At 42.7% G+C, this 14513-nt stretch overlaps 1 protein-coding gene across 1 annotated transcript in view; it reads left to right on the top strand.

Moving 5' to 3' along the window:
- Positions 1 to 3511: 3511 nt before the first annotated feature.
- The window catches only part of LOC103211299 (zinc finger protein 615-like), a 30624-nt gene continuing 19622 nt past the window's right edge, over positions 3512 to 14513 (top strand). The window contains exon 1 of the mRNA XM_042783187.1: positions 3512 to 3535. Within this exon, the coding sequence (XP_042639121.1) occupies positions 3512 to 3535 (24 nt within the window). The remainder of the gene's footprint in view (positions 3536 to 14513) is intronic.

Below are 14513 nucleotides of genomic sequence, written 5' to 3'. Positions count from 1 at the left end.
TTGTGATTTTTGTATGAATTTTTTGTTTGGTTTAATTCTAAGCTGTTTAATTACATGTATAGATTTATGTTACCACAATCAGGAGATGACGTTATTTCATCAACACAAACTCCCCTGTGCTACCTTTTGTACTCACTCACTCTACAAGCCTAACTTTGGCAACCATTAATCTGTTCTCCAGCAGTGTGGAATAATATACAGTGACAAAAAAGGACAACTGATGGATACATGTCACAACTAGGATAAATTTCAAAATATGCTGTGTGAAAGAAAAAAGACAGTATATACCATACAATTCCATTCAAACAACATAAATTATAGCAAAAGAGATCAGTTTACTGGTTGCTAGGAACTGAGTAGAGATTGCAATGGGGAATTACTAGTTAATGGGTATGGGTTTCCTTTGCATATGATGAAATATTTTCGAACTAGATAGAGATGATGACTGCATAATACTGTGTATGTAATAAATTGCACTGAGTTGTGTACTTTAAAATGATTATATTTTGAAAATTTTACTTCATTAAAAAAATGTATCCAGGATAGTTCTATTTCCTTCCTGACCATTTCTGCTAATGTCATTTTATATTTATAATGAAAGTATAAAAATGTTACAATTATTGTTTTGAAAAACCTTTTTTTTTTTTTTTTTTACAGAAGTTAAGATAGTAGAAAAGGAAAGGATTATTTATACAGTCTCTTCTACTTACATATTGCCAATTTCCAGAGTCATCCATTACTTACTATTGGAGTTACCATCTGAGTTGAATTCCTTTCATCACTCAAACTTTTCTAATATCATAATTTTGCCTTTATTTTGTAAAAATTTTGCTGGATGTAAAATTCTTTGTTGAAAGCCCCCCACACACACACTTTAGCCACTTGACTGTATCATTCCATTTCTTTTTTTCCACTTTTTTCTGATCTAAACTTTCTGATAATGCTTTTCATCTGTAAGTAATGAGTTGTCTTTTTTTTTTTTTCCCCAAGATATTTTCTTTCTTTGGCTTTGATAATTTGATGTAGCCCCTCTTTATGCTTATCCTATTAGGATTTTGTTGAAAATTTCCAGTCTGCTATTAATTTATTTCATCATATTTGGGAAGTTGGTGGACATTATTTCTTCAGATAATTTTTCTTCACCCTCTTAGCTGTTCCCCTATGATTCCTATTACAAATATGTTAGTATGTTTGATGTCTCACAAGTCACTGAGACTTTGTTCATATTTCTTCAATATTTTTGGTTCTATACAGTAGCTAATTCTTTTGATCACTCTTCAAGTTCACTGATTATTCTCAATCTCAGATCTATTGTTGAGTCCATGTCAGTTTTTTTTTTTATTTGATTGTACTTTTAAGCACCAACATATCTATTGAGTTCTATTTTTCTAATTTAATACTGAGATTCTCTGTTTATTCAGTCATTGTCACCATATTTTCAACATAATTTTCTCTAAGTCTGTGAATGCATTTAACATACAGGCTTTTGAATTTTGCTACCTCCGTCATAAGGACCCACTGAGAGTCAGTATTACTGAGTGATTTGTTTACTGAGTATGGATTACACTTCCCTGTTTTATTGTATGTTTCCTATTTTCTCTTGAAACAGTGACATTTGTCATCAAGTATACAGAAGCACATTATATGGCTGGGCAGAGACAAGTCTCCAAGAAGGAACTAAATTCAGGAGCTCACAGGATAGAGTGGAACTCATACGAGAAAGCAGGTAGCTATCATATACATTGTGTGTTACAGCACAAAAGGTATAGACATGGAACCTTTGGGTTTTTCTGGAGTAGCAGAGGGAGTGGAAGGAAGCTCGCCTAGAGTATGAATTTAAAGGTGAATTTTCCTCCAGCAGTGGGTGCCACCATTCCACCCAGTCATATCCACCCACACCTTCTGCCCCATCCACTTGGCATGTATCACCACCTGCTTCAGCACCACTGGGCCAACAACAGCAGCCAGTACTTGCCCGTCCTGCCTTCAGCTGCTCTACATCATCAATGATCAGAAATATGTCCCCACACACCCACCTGTTACTGAATCCACCCAGAGGCAGGTAATGAGAACCCCACTCCTGTGAAACTAATGAGCAGAATAACACATCTGCCCTAGTACCAAGATATATCAGAACAAAATAAAAAATCAGAGTGAAGCAAACCAACATACAGTCAACAAGTTAATACTGTAACACTACATTGTCTTGCAGACAACAGACAAAACCACACATATGAAAAAAAAAGATGGCTCATACACATGACCAAAATACAGGGCCAGAAAACCTTCTGGTTGAAGAAATGCTATTAGAACTACCTGATAAGGAATTCCAAAGAATTATATTTAGGTACTTTCGGTGGACTGAGAGAAAGTTCAAGGAAAACACAGACAAAACTCTGGAATTCATTATATATATATAAGGTGACAAACAACAAAAAAAGGAAAATTGAAAACTATACAAAAACATCAAATAGAAACCCAGAAGAGTAATACTAAAATTTCAGAAATAGATAACTCATTGGAGGGACAAAGTAGTAGAATTGAATCAATGGAATACAGAATTACCAAGATTGAAGACAAATCTTTCAACACTAATCTGTTAGAGGAACAATCAGAAAAAAAAGAATGAAAAAGAAATAGGAAGAAAGCCTAAGAATTGTGGAATACTGTCAAGAGGAATAACTTACATGTCACCAGAATTCCAGATCAGGAAGGGTTAAAAAAAAAAAAAAAGGATATCACCAAGAGAATTCTCTAATTTGTTGGAAGAAAATATCCCAAATATGATGAAAGATGAGAAGATATGCATTTGAGCTCAACAAACCCTAACGATACAGCCCAAGAGAAAACCACCAAGATCTAATCAAACTTTCTGGAACCGAAGACAAAGAATCTGGAAATAATCTCAGGGAAAATGGAAAGTCACCTACTGCAAAAAGGGCAGGGGGTGGCATCTTCTGACCTCCTCTAACTTCACAAAAGGAAGACAGAATCACCAGCAGTGGCCCAAGGATATTCTTATGAGGCCAGACATGCTGACACCCTCCAGCATTTTACCAGTTCTGACACCAACCATCCCTCCAACAGCACTCACTACTTCTCTGCTGGGTTCAACAATTCATTGCAATGGCCACACAAATCACATGCAATACTCAAGATAATGGAGTTTATTAGGGAAGTACCAAAACAAACTAAACTCACTGCCATCAAGTCAGACCCAACTCATAGCGACCCCTCCTTGGGTTTCTGAGGCAGTATCACCACAGAAGTAGATTTCCCAGTCTTCCTTCTGAGGAGTGGCTGGTGAGTTTGAACCGTCAGCCTTCTGGTTAGTAGTCAAATGCCTTAGGCACTACGCCACCAGAGCTCCTATTTAGGGATGTAGTAGGCTACAATTCGGGTTCAAGAATGCACTCAGGATACAATTCTTTGACCGGGACAGTCTTCCTTTTGCTATGCCCTCAGGCTTGCCCCTCTGGCCTTTGGCCTCTCTGGCCTTTGGCCTCTCGGCATGGGCTCTGCCTCTATGGGCCAGGTAAGAATGCCGCTCTGTCTCATGCCTCTTGGTTTTACTGCCACTGTCTCTCTTCTGGGGTTTCTCTCACTCAAAGAAGTCCAGGGCAGGGATCTCAGGTCTAAGGACACACTCCATCTCCAGCTCTTCTCTCTTGATGGCAGTGAGACCCCCCTCTTTTCCTCTAGGAGGGCTCATTTTAAGCCTGGAAGTGTGACAGAACTAACCAGTCCCAACATCAGGGTTTTACACACCTTATTTGCATGGTCCCACCCAGTAATCCAGTGGGAGTGACCAAGACTATGGCTAGAAAAGCCATATCAAGTAATTCACTGCAGTGCACCTACAAAGGAGAACCAAATTGTTAACCAAGAATTATATATCCAGAAAAATTTTCCCTCAAATACAATGGCAAAATTAGTACATTCCCAAATAAACAAATATTATGGTTATTTGCAAATCCAGACCAACCTTACAAGACATGATAGAGACACAGAACCAACAATGTCAAAAAAAAAAAAAAAAAAACCCAGAAATTAAGACATACAACAACATCACTTCAAAATAACCCAGGTATTGTTGTTATGTGATGTTGAGTCAGAAGCGACTCATAGCAATCCCTCCTTGGGTTTCTGAGGCAGTATCACTATGGAAGTAGATTGCCTCATCCTCCTTCCAAGAAGTGACTGGTGGGTTTGAACCGCCAGCCTTCCAGTGAACAGTCAAGTGCCTTAGGCATTATGCTACCGAGCTCCCAACCCAGGTACAGCAGTATGCAAAATACACCTACAAGGCTGAAAATAGGAAACCAGAGGTATCAGTTTGTAAATGGTGATGATTAAAAAGCAAAAACTGGGAATAAATGATGTTACAGAACTTCCGTATGGAGAGGAAGTCAAAATGATATGAAGGTAGAACAAACTCTTTTAAACTTGGGGAGATAAAAAATTACAGGGTTACTGCAAAGAAAATTAATAAACCTTACCACCAACATAAAAAAATAATTAATTTTCTCTGTAAACTTTCACCGAAATCACAATAATTTTTTTTAAAAAAAGAAAGCCATAACATCTCAGTAAACAAAACTATAGCAACAAAGGAAATGACAAGAAAATCTATGAACAAAATGAACTCAGCACAGATTAATGTATTGAACAAAAAGCAATCAACACTACACAAACATAAATGCCTACCTATTGATAAGTACATGTAAACAGAAATGGGTTAAATGCAGTAACCCAGACAGAAGTCAGTAACAGCAGCAGAATGATTAAGAAAATATTACCCATTAATATGCTGCCTACAATATATACGCCTTACACAAGGTTGTGCTGACTTCTTGGGCACAGCCAGCTACCCAGAGGGAGCAAGCAGTTGGATCTGTGAGCTTGGGACCATGGTCCCAAGGGACATCAAGCTCAATTGGCATAACATACTACACAAAAATATTGTTCCACATCCTACTTTGGTGAGTAGCAACTGGAATTTTAAAAGCTAGCAAGGAGCCATCTAGATGGAATCTAAATGGGTCTCTCCTCATCCAGAGCAAATTAGAATGAAGAAAACCAAAGATTCATGGAAATAATTAGTCCAAGGGACTGGTAGACCATGCAATCCTCAGCCTATATGACCATGAGACCAGAAGAACTAGATGGTGCCTAGCTACCACTGTCAACCACTCGAAGCGGGATCTATATAGTAGATCTTGGATTGAGTGGGAGAACGATGTGGAACAAAACTCAAAATTATATAAAAAAAAGATCAGGCTTGCTGGTCTGATAGAGCCTGGTGAAACCCCTGGAACTATGGCCCCTAGCTACCCTTCAAGTCTGCAATTGAACTCACTTCTGTGGCTTCCAGGCAAATAGATGACCAGCATATGGGCTGAATATTTACATCAGGTAGATATACTCCTTGGGGAGATCAATCATGGGAGAAGAAAAGGATAATGTGTGCACAAGGAGACCCCTCAGGGGGCAGGAGTGTATGGGAGGGAAGAACACAGGGAAGAGGTAACTATTGGGAGGAAGTGGGAAGAGAGTTGTTACATTGTGGGAAATTGCAGTCAATGTCATGAGATAAAATAAGCCAAAAATCAAAGGTAGAAAAACATATATCATGCAAATGGGAACCAAAATAGTGCAGGAATAGCAATATTAATTTCTGGTAAAATAGACTTTAATGCAAAAATCAGCAAAAGAGACAAGGAGGGACATTATGTAATGATTAAAGAGGAAATCAAACAAGAGGACATAACCATAATAAATATTTATGCACCCAATGAAGAAGCCTCAAATTAAAAACCAAACTTTAATAGAATTGAAAAGAGAAATCGACAACTGGACAATAATAGTAGCAGAATTTATCTTACCACTTTTGATGAAACATAGAATAGCTAGATAGAAACATAAGATACAGAAGATCTAAACAACACAATCTGCCAACTAGACCTCATAGATGTGTATACAGAACACTCCAGGCAACAGTGGCAGAGTATAAATTCTTTTCCAGTGCACATGGAACTTTCTTCAGAATATAAAATCATATAACATACGTGAGGCCACAAAGCAAGCCTCAATAAATTTAGAAACATCTAAATAATACTAAGCATCTTCTCAGATGACAGTGCTGTCAAATTAGAAATCAACAATAGGAAGATCAAGGGAAAAAATCAAATACATGGAAATTTAATTATCCCTGTGCTTAAAAACTACTGATTAATAATAGAAATTTTTTAAGTGAAAAAAAAATTTATTTGAATCAAATGAGGAGGAAAACACAACATACCAAAATCTGGGACACAAAGGTAAAAAACAAAAGTAATGCTCACAGGATAATTTACAGCAATAAATGCACACAACAGAAAAGAGAACTAAAACCAACACCTTAACCCATCATCTACAACAATTAGAAACAGAACAGCAAAAAAAAAAAAAAAGAGAGAGAGAGAGAAAGAAAAGAAAAGAAAAGGCTACAGCAATCAGTAAATAAACAAACCCAACCCAGTGCTGTCGAATTGGATCCCATGCATGGCAACCCCTCCTTGGTTTTCTGAAGTGGTATCACTACAGAAGTAGATTGCCCAACTTTCCTTCTGAGGAGTCTGGTAGGTTTGAACCACCAGCCTTCTGGTTAGTAGTAAAGTGCCTTAGGCACTATGCTACCAGAGCCATCAGAAAAAAGGAAATCATAAAGATCCAAGCAATAAGAAATTAAACAGAAAAACAATTTGTTTCTTTGAACAAATTTTTAAAATTGACAACCCACTGGCAAATTAAATGAAGGAGAGGACACAAATAATAGGAATAAAAAGAGAAATAGGCAATGTCTTAACAGAACCTCCTAACCCAACACAAATCCAACTCTCTGCCGTCAAGTCGGAATATGACTCATAGCAACCTACTTGGGTTTCTAAGGCGGTGTCTCTATAGTAGATTTCCCAACCTTCCTTCCAAGGAGTGGCTGGTTGTCTTGAACCACCAGCCTGCTAGTTAGCAGTCAAATGTCTTAGACACTATGCCACCAGAGCTCCTAACAGAACCTTCTGTTGTAGATAATAACAGAAGTCTATGAGGAACTGTACCGCAACAAATTTGAAAACCTAGACAAAATGGAATCCTTCAATATTTGCCCATAGTATCCGACTCATACTTTGGTCATGTTGTCAGAAGGAACCAGTCATTGGAGAAGGGGATCATGCTGCATAGTCAGTGAAAAACGGGAAGACCCTCAACGAGATGGACTGACACAGTGGCTGTGACGATGGGCTCAAGCATGCAACCATTCTGAGGCTGGTGCATGTGGGGCATTGAAGTACTTAGCATAGCTCTTCTAGCCATGGTCTTTGTGACTCCCACCAGATGACTGGGTGGGACCATGCACATGTGAGGTTCTTGTTGTCCACCAAGGGGACTGGATAGCTTGTTAATAATGTAAATATGGTACATGATGCCCTTGTGTGCGGGTGGGGGACCAAGCATATAAGGTGTATGGAACCTTAATTTAGGGATTGGTCCATTTGGTCATCCTGCTAGGCTCAAAATGAGCCAACCCAGACGCGGGAAAGGGGGATCCCACTCCCAGCAAGAAAGCTTAGCAAAGAGTGGAGTGTGTCCTTGGATCTGGGATCCCTGGAATGAGATGACAGCAGATTGGCAGCAGAGAAATGATGGCAACAGAAGCATAACAAAGAAATCAACAACAAAAAGACAAGACAATTAAAAAATGGGCAGAGGACATGAACAGACACTTCACCAAAGGAGACATTCAGGCAGCTAACACACACATGAAGAAATGCTCATGATCAGTAACTCTCACAGAGATGCAGATCAAAACAAGGAGCTATCTCACTGCAGCATTAATAGCAAAATTAAAAAAATAAAAATAATAGAAAACAACAAATGCTGATGAGGGTGTGGAGAGACTGAAACACTGCTGGTGGGACTGTAAAATGGCACAATCACTGTGGAAAACAGTACGTTTTTCTTAAGAAGTTGGAAATGGAAATGCTGTATGATTCAGCAATCCCCCAACTAGGTATGTATCCTGGAGATGTAAAAGCCAAGACACAAACAGATCCATGCTCACCCATGTCCTTTGTATGCTATTCACAATAGGAAAGAGATGGAAACAACTGAAGTGCCCATCAACAGACGAATTGTTAAACAAACTATGCTACATACACACAATGGAATACAATCAAAGTTGAAGAGTGTTTTGGTTACCTCTATGCTGCTCTAGGGAGCTCTGGTAGCATGGTGCCTAAGGCACTTGACTGCTAACCAGAAGGCTGGCGGTTCAAACCCACCGGGCACTCCTCGGAAGGAAGATGGGGCAATCTACTTCTGTAGTGATACTGCCTCGGAACCCCAAGGAGGGGTCTCTATGAGTCGGGTCCGACTCGACGGCACATAACAACAACATGCTGCTCTAGCAGAAATACCACAAATGGGATGGCCTTAACGAACAGGAGTATATTCTCTTATAGTTCGGGAGGCTAGAAGTTAGAGTTCAAAGTACCAGGCTCTAGGGGCTTTATGAAAGCCCCTCCACCTTGGGCTTCAGCTCTCCCTCCTGCTCCCAGCCCCCTGAAGCTAGAGGCATCTCTTCACTCAGGCAGCTACTGGCTGCCAAGGCTAACAAGCCCAAAGTTAACAAATAAAATGGCACAGTCCTGATGTTATCAAGCCACGGGGCAGGCCATTCACTGAAGTCCATTGAAAATCCCAAGATCGGCAAAGTATGGCAGGCTGCTGAGCAATGACAGGGCTACATGCAGGGTCCAAACGCGCCATAAGCTAGAGACCATTCCCAAGGCTTCTCCTTATATATGGGAAGCAGACCACATCCTTGAAGCAGCTAGTCAGCTGCTTGTGGTGTTGTTGTTGCTGTTGTTGTTAAGTGCCGTCGAGTCGTTTCCTCATAGCGACCCCATGCACAGCAAGCAGAACGAAACACTGCCCGATCCCGTGCCAGCCCCAAAATCCCTGCTATACTTGAGCCCATCATCGCAGCCACCGTGTCAATCCATCTCGTTGAAGGCCTCCCCCTCTTTCGTCGACCCTCCACCCTACCAAGCATGACATCCTTCTCCAGGGAATGGTCCCTTCTTACAACATGACCAAAGTAAATGAGACGAAGTCTGGCCATTCTTGCTTCCAAGGAGCATTCTGGCTGCACTTCCTCCAGGACTGCTTGTGGTAGATCCCTCCATAGAGTTGATTGGCAGTCTCATGATGGGGAATAACCACCCCCAGCTGCCCAGCCACTCAACCAGGCCCAGCCAAGTTGACACACAAACTTAACCACCACAAGGAGTAACGATGAATCTGTGAAACAACTCACAATATGGATGAATCTAGAGGACACTGTGGTGACTGAAATCAATCACAACAGAAAAAATACTGAGTGTATGACACCACTACTGTAAAAAGTCAAGCAGAGGTTTATGGAAAGAAAGAATCCTTCTTTGAAAGGCACTATGCTACCAGAGACTTGCTAAAAGTATTTTAGAAATATAACTTGTAGATTAACTCTGGCCAGTGACAATAGAAATGTTTTAGAAACAACTTGTAAATGAGCTCTGGCCCAGGACATAAGGGAACAAAAGTTAGTTGCTGACCCTCTCCCCTCTGCCCAAGCCCCTATGAGCTGATAACAAGAAGCTAGTGACTCATATGGGAGCCCTGGTAGCATAGTGGCTAAGACACTTGCCTGCTAACCAGACGGCTGGTGGTTCAAACCCACCAGCCACTCCTTGGAAAGAAGGTTGCGCAGTCCTACTTCCCTAGAGATACTGCCTCAGAAACCCAAGGAGGGGTCGCTATGAGTGGGGTTTGACTCGAGGGCACATTAACAACAACAGTGACTCATCTATCAACCATTTCATGTTCACGCCCCAAATTCCTGAAACCTACAAAAACTGTTTCGATGGCATCTGGGGGAGTTAAGATCTGGGTACAGACTACCCCAACTCCTTGTACTGCTGCTTTGCAATAAATAATTTTCTCTCCTCTCAATCTCGGTGTGTAAACTGTTTTGGCCTGACTGCCCACGGGGCAGGACCCCTTTGGTCCGATAACGTAAGCTTGAGCTTGTGAACATTTGTCCATTTCCTCAAAGGTTGAGGCGCTAGGAAACAGGACAATAATCAACCATCCATGCTTATTGGTGTATAAATGGCTTCTTTCCCTCCTGTTGCAGGATGTAGCAGTCAGCTTAAATGTACAGATTTGGAAGCCCTATGGGGCAGGCAGGAGCTCTGGTAGCGTAGTGCCTAAGGATCTGACTGCTAACCAGAAGGCTGGCGGTGCAAACCCACCAGCCACTCCTTGGAAGGATGATGGGGCAATCTACTTCCATAGTGATACCGCCTCAGAAACCCAAGGAGGGGTCGCTATGAGTCGGGCCGACTCCATGGCACATAACAACAACAACATGGGGCAGGCAGCTCTACCATGCCCTGTAATGTCACTGAGTCGGATAAGGCCTAGCCGGAAACGAGTTGATTGGTTGGTTTACGTCATGTACGTCAGGTGCGCACACATGGCCGCCCCCACAGGACCACTGCATACAGGGCGCAGACATATTGCCTCTAAGGAAAAGCTGGGAATTGAATCGTCTCCTCCGTACAAAGGCTTTAGACCTTCCTTAGCCACCGTAGACCAGTGAGTGATGGGTGATGGGCCCAAAGTGGCTGAACTTCGGGAAAGTAATTTCAGCCTGTGGTCGGTCTCCGTGGCGTGCGAAGGAAATTCGTTCAGCGGTTGGGGTCTCTGCGTGGAAATAGGGTGAGAGGGGTCTGTCGGCGTCCGCGTTCGGTCTCGTTTGTGGGCGACAGCGTGGGTGCGCGCTCTTCTGCAGGCGAGTGTAAGCCGTCTGCAATGGGAGCTGGGTGTTTGGGGCTGTTTTTGGCGTCAGTCGTGGGGGACTTTCTTTGGTAGTGATTCCAGAGCCCCGTATGTCGACGACGGACGGTCTCGAGGTCAGGTTTTGGGGTCTTTGCGGTTCCCTCTGCCCGGGGGCTCATTAATTGAGAACTAGAGAGATGCTGTTGGCCAGCGACCGCGGGGTATGCTTCGGGTTCTCTGATTACGAAGGAGCTGTTTCGGGGTCCGTGTGCGGGGCTTTCTGGCCCAGGTTTTGGAAGGAATTCGGGGTGGTGGCGATCTGTGGAGGGGTTGATCCCGTGGCTGGGGTGTGGGGTGAGCTCCAAAGCTTAGCTGCGGGAACAGACTTGGTGAAAGCGAACATCCACCGTTTTAAACCCCCCCGTGGTTCCTGAGGGAGCCCTGGTGGCGCAGCGCCTAAGGCACTTGACTGCGCACCAGAAGGCTGGCGGTTCAAACCCACCAGCCACTCCTCGGAAGGAAGGTTGGGCAATCTACTTCCGTCGTGATACCACCTCAGAAATCCAAGGAGGGGTCGCTGTGAGTCGAATCCGACTCCCCGGCAGAGAGTTTGGTTTTTTTGGTTTTGTGGTTCCGGAAGAACAACAATAAAATAAATTACTACTTAAAAAAAATCTGCTAATGTTGACCACATGCATCCTGCAAAAAGGGCGTGGAGGGCGCTTTGTCTGATCTCCTCAAACTTCTCAAGGGGCAAGGGGGGTCAGGATGAACAGCATCAGCCAAAGGCTGGTTCCTGCGAGGCAGTGGTCGGGCTGCTGCCATCGTCTAACCCTTTTGCCAGTTCTGACACCAGCCGTTCCTCCCACGTCATTCTCTGCTGGGTTGGCTAATTGGTCACAGTGGTCACACAGAACTCACAGACAACACTCATGGTTATGGGGTTTCTTAGGAAAGTAACAAATTATAGCTCAGGTACAGGAACACTCAAGATATAATTCTTCAGTCAGGACAGCTTCCCGTCAGCTGGTAGACACACCTCTCTTTGGTCACCGGCCCTTTGGCCTGGCCTCTGCTCCGGCAGGTGTTACAAAGCTCTTTTAGCTTTGCTGATAGGTGCCCAAAAAAGCACCTCACTCCTCCAGCAAGTCCTGTTCCTGCAGGCACTGAGCTTGCTTGTTCCGTGGACCGGAAAGCCCACCTCTGTATCTCATGCCAGTCTCTCAGCTGTGCTGCCTCTGCTGCTGTGGTTTGCCCACGACCATCTCTTGCTGTCTCGTGTCCCTTGCCTGCCTTAGCAGTGCCTCTGTCTGTCTCTTAGGTCAAGGAGGTTCAGCATAGGAATCTCACGTCTGAAGGACACACTGCTCCCGGCTCCTCTTTCTTCATGGTAGTGAGCGCCCCCTTTCCACCTCTGGGTTGGCTCATTGTAAGCCTGGTGAGATGGCAAAACTGACCAGTCCCCCCCACATTAGGGCTCCATGAACCGTATTTCCATGGTCCTACAGAAGGGTACCATAATTATGTTATCAGCAAGCTCTCCAGTCATCTGGTGAAAATCACGAAGACCACGCTGGAGGAGTCTTACTACGTCATTCCCTGCACTGCTCTTGAACCATCAAGAATGAACATTTTTCAAATGATGAATGATTCAACATATCTAAAAGTAATGGGTTTTATACTTAAGATGTAGTTTTTATCTTTCTTGCTGCAATTTATAGCGTATTTCTCAAAGATGTAGTTTTCTCAGGCTCTTTCTGATGCAAGTAAAATAATGCCTCTACCACCTTAAACTCTGTTTCCCAAAGCTAACCCTTGTCAAAATGTCTGGTGTAGTAACTTACCTGGTATACCTTTTCTAGCCATAAATTTTTGTAAACTCCATGGTGGAATTTGCCATGACCAACTGAGGAGCTCCTGATGGTTAAAGTTATCCACCTGGGGTATTTCTGTTGCAAGTGGCACAAAGCAATGTTCTGGGAAGATTGCTCTCTCTCAGGTGTTTAGAATGCTGATGTTATGATTGGTTAGTTTGGCTACTCTGCCAGGCTCAAAAGGAGCCCTCCTAGAGGCAGAAGAAGTCTATCTGACTTCTGGCTGAGAAGGTCATGCTGCTGCGAAAGACACGTTCCTGAGAGACACATGCTACTGAGAGACACCGAGAGACATGCACTGCTTGGAGAGATACTGAGAAAGACTGTTGGCTGAGAGATGGTGGGCATTTTTCCTGAACTTGAATTGTAGCCTGGTGCTTCTCTAATAAACCCTGTAATCTGAGTTCTGTGTGGCCACTGCAGCAAATCATCAAACCCAGCAGAGAGGGGTAGGTGCTGTGGGAGGAAGGGTTGGTGTCAAGGTTGGAGAAAGGCCTAGAGGGAGGCAGCATGTCTGGCCTCACAGGAATAGGTGTTGGGCTGCTGATAGTGACTCTGTCTTCCACTTAGGGGATGAGAGGAGGTCAGAAGATGCAGGCTCCTTGCCCCCTTAGCAAAATGGTAGTATATTTGTTTACTTATCTGGCTTTTGTGGTAGGCACTTAAAATTCTAAGATTTGTAATTCAGATAATCTAAGTAAACAGTAGTTTGTAGTACCCAAATTTCCAAAATCTTTTCTTTTTTTTTTTCTACTGTTTGACTTAGTGGTATTATGAGTGCCCTTACTTTAACTGTATGTGTAAATTTAGATAGAAATGAAATAATTAAAATACTTAGCTATCATTTTTTTTTCCTTTTATTGTCTTATACAAGGGTTTATTGGCTTTTTAAAAAAAAAATTTTATTGTTATTTGAGTGAAAGTTTACAGAGCAAATACATTTTCTGTCCAGCAGTTCATATAATTGTTTCATGACATTGACTGCAGTCTCCCACAGTGCAACAGCTCCCCTCCCACTTCCTCCCCCTAGTTGTCTCTTCCTTGTGTCCTTCCCTCAATGCACTACTGTCCCCCAAGTTGTCTTCCTCTGTATACACAGCCCTTCTATTCTCCTGTAATTGATCTCTCCAAGGAGCATATCTACCTGATGTAAATGTTCACCCCATATGCTTGTCTTTTGTTTGGCTGGAAGCCACAGGAGTGGATTCAATTCCAGACCTGAGGGGCAGCTAGGGGTCATAGTCTCTGGGGTTCTACCAGGCTCTATTTAGACCAGCAAACCTGGTCGTCCCCCCCCCCTTTTTTTTTTTTAATGATTTTAATGATTTGTTCTCCACTCTATCCAGGATCTCCTACATAGATCCCCCTTTGAGTTGTTATTTGTCTTTTTTTTTTTTATACATTTTATTGAAATACAATTTATGTATAGTGAAATACACAAAACTAAAGTGACATGGGTCAGTGAATTTTTTTTCTTTGTTCAGCGTTCCCTCCCCTCCCCTCCCAGCTGGTAACCAACAAAGAAAGTTTCCTTCCATATATAAACGTTTCCTTGACCCTCCTGCTAAAACAGCAAGGAGGCCACATGTTCTGACCTCCTCTAATCCCACAAGAGGAAGACAGGATTACCAGCAGTAACCCAAGGCCTATTGCTACAAGGCCAGACATACTGCCTCCCTCCAGCCCTTTCACCAACCGTTCCTCCCAAAGCACCCACCACCTGTCTCCTGAGTTCGATAATTCGCTGCAGTGGCCACACAGAGCTCACAGATTATG

This window comes from Orycteropus afer, unplaced genomic scaffold (assembly GCF_000298275.1).
Source record: "Orycteropus afer afer isolate SDZICR_OR568_19922 unplaced genomic scaffold, OryAfe1.0 scaffold00718, whole genome shotgun sequence".
In the NCBI taxonomy this organism is placed as follows: domain Eukaryota; kingdom Metazoa; phylum Chordata; class Mammalia; order Tubulidentata; family Orycteropodidae; genus Orycteropus; species Orycteropus afer.
This window is presented reverse-complemented; position numbering and strand designations above follow the sequence as displayed.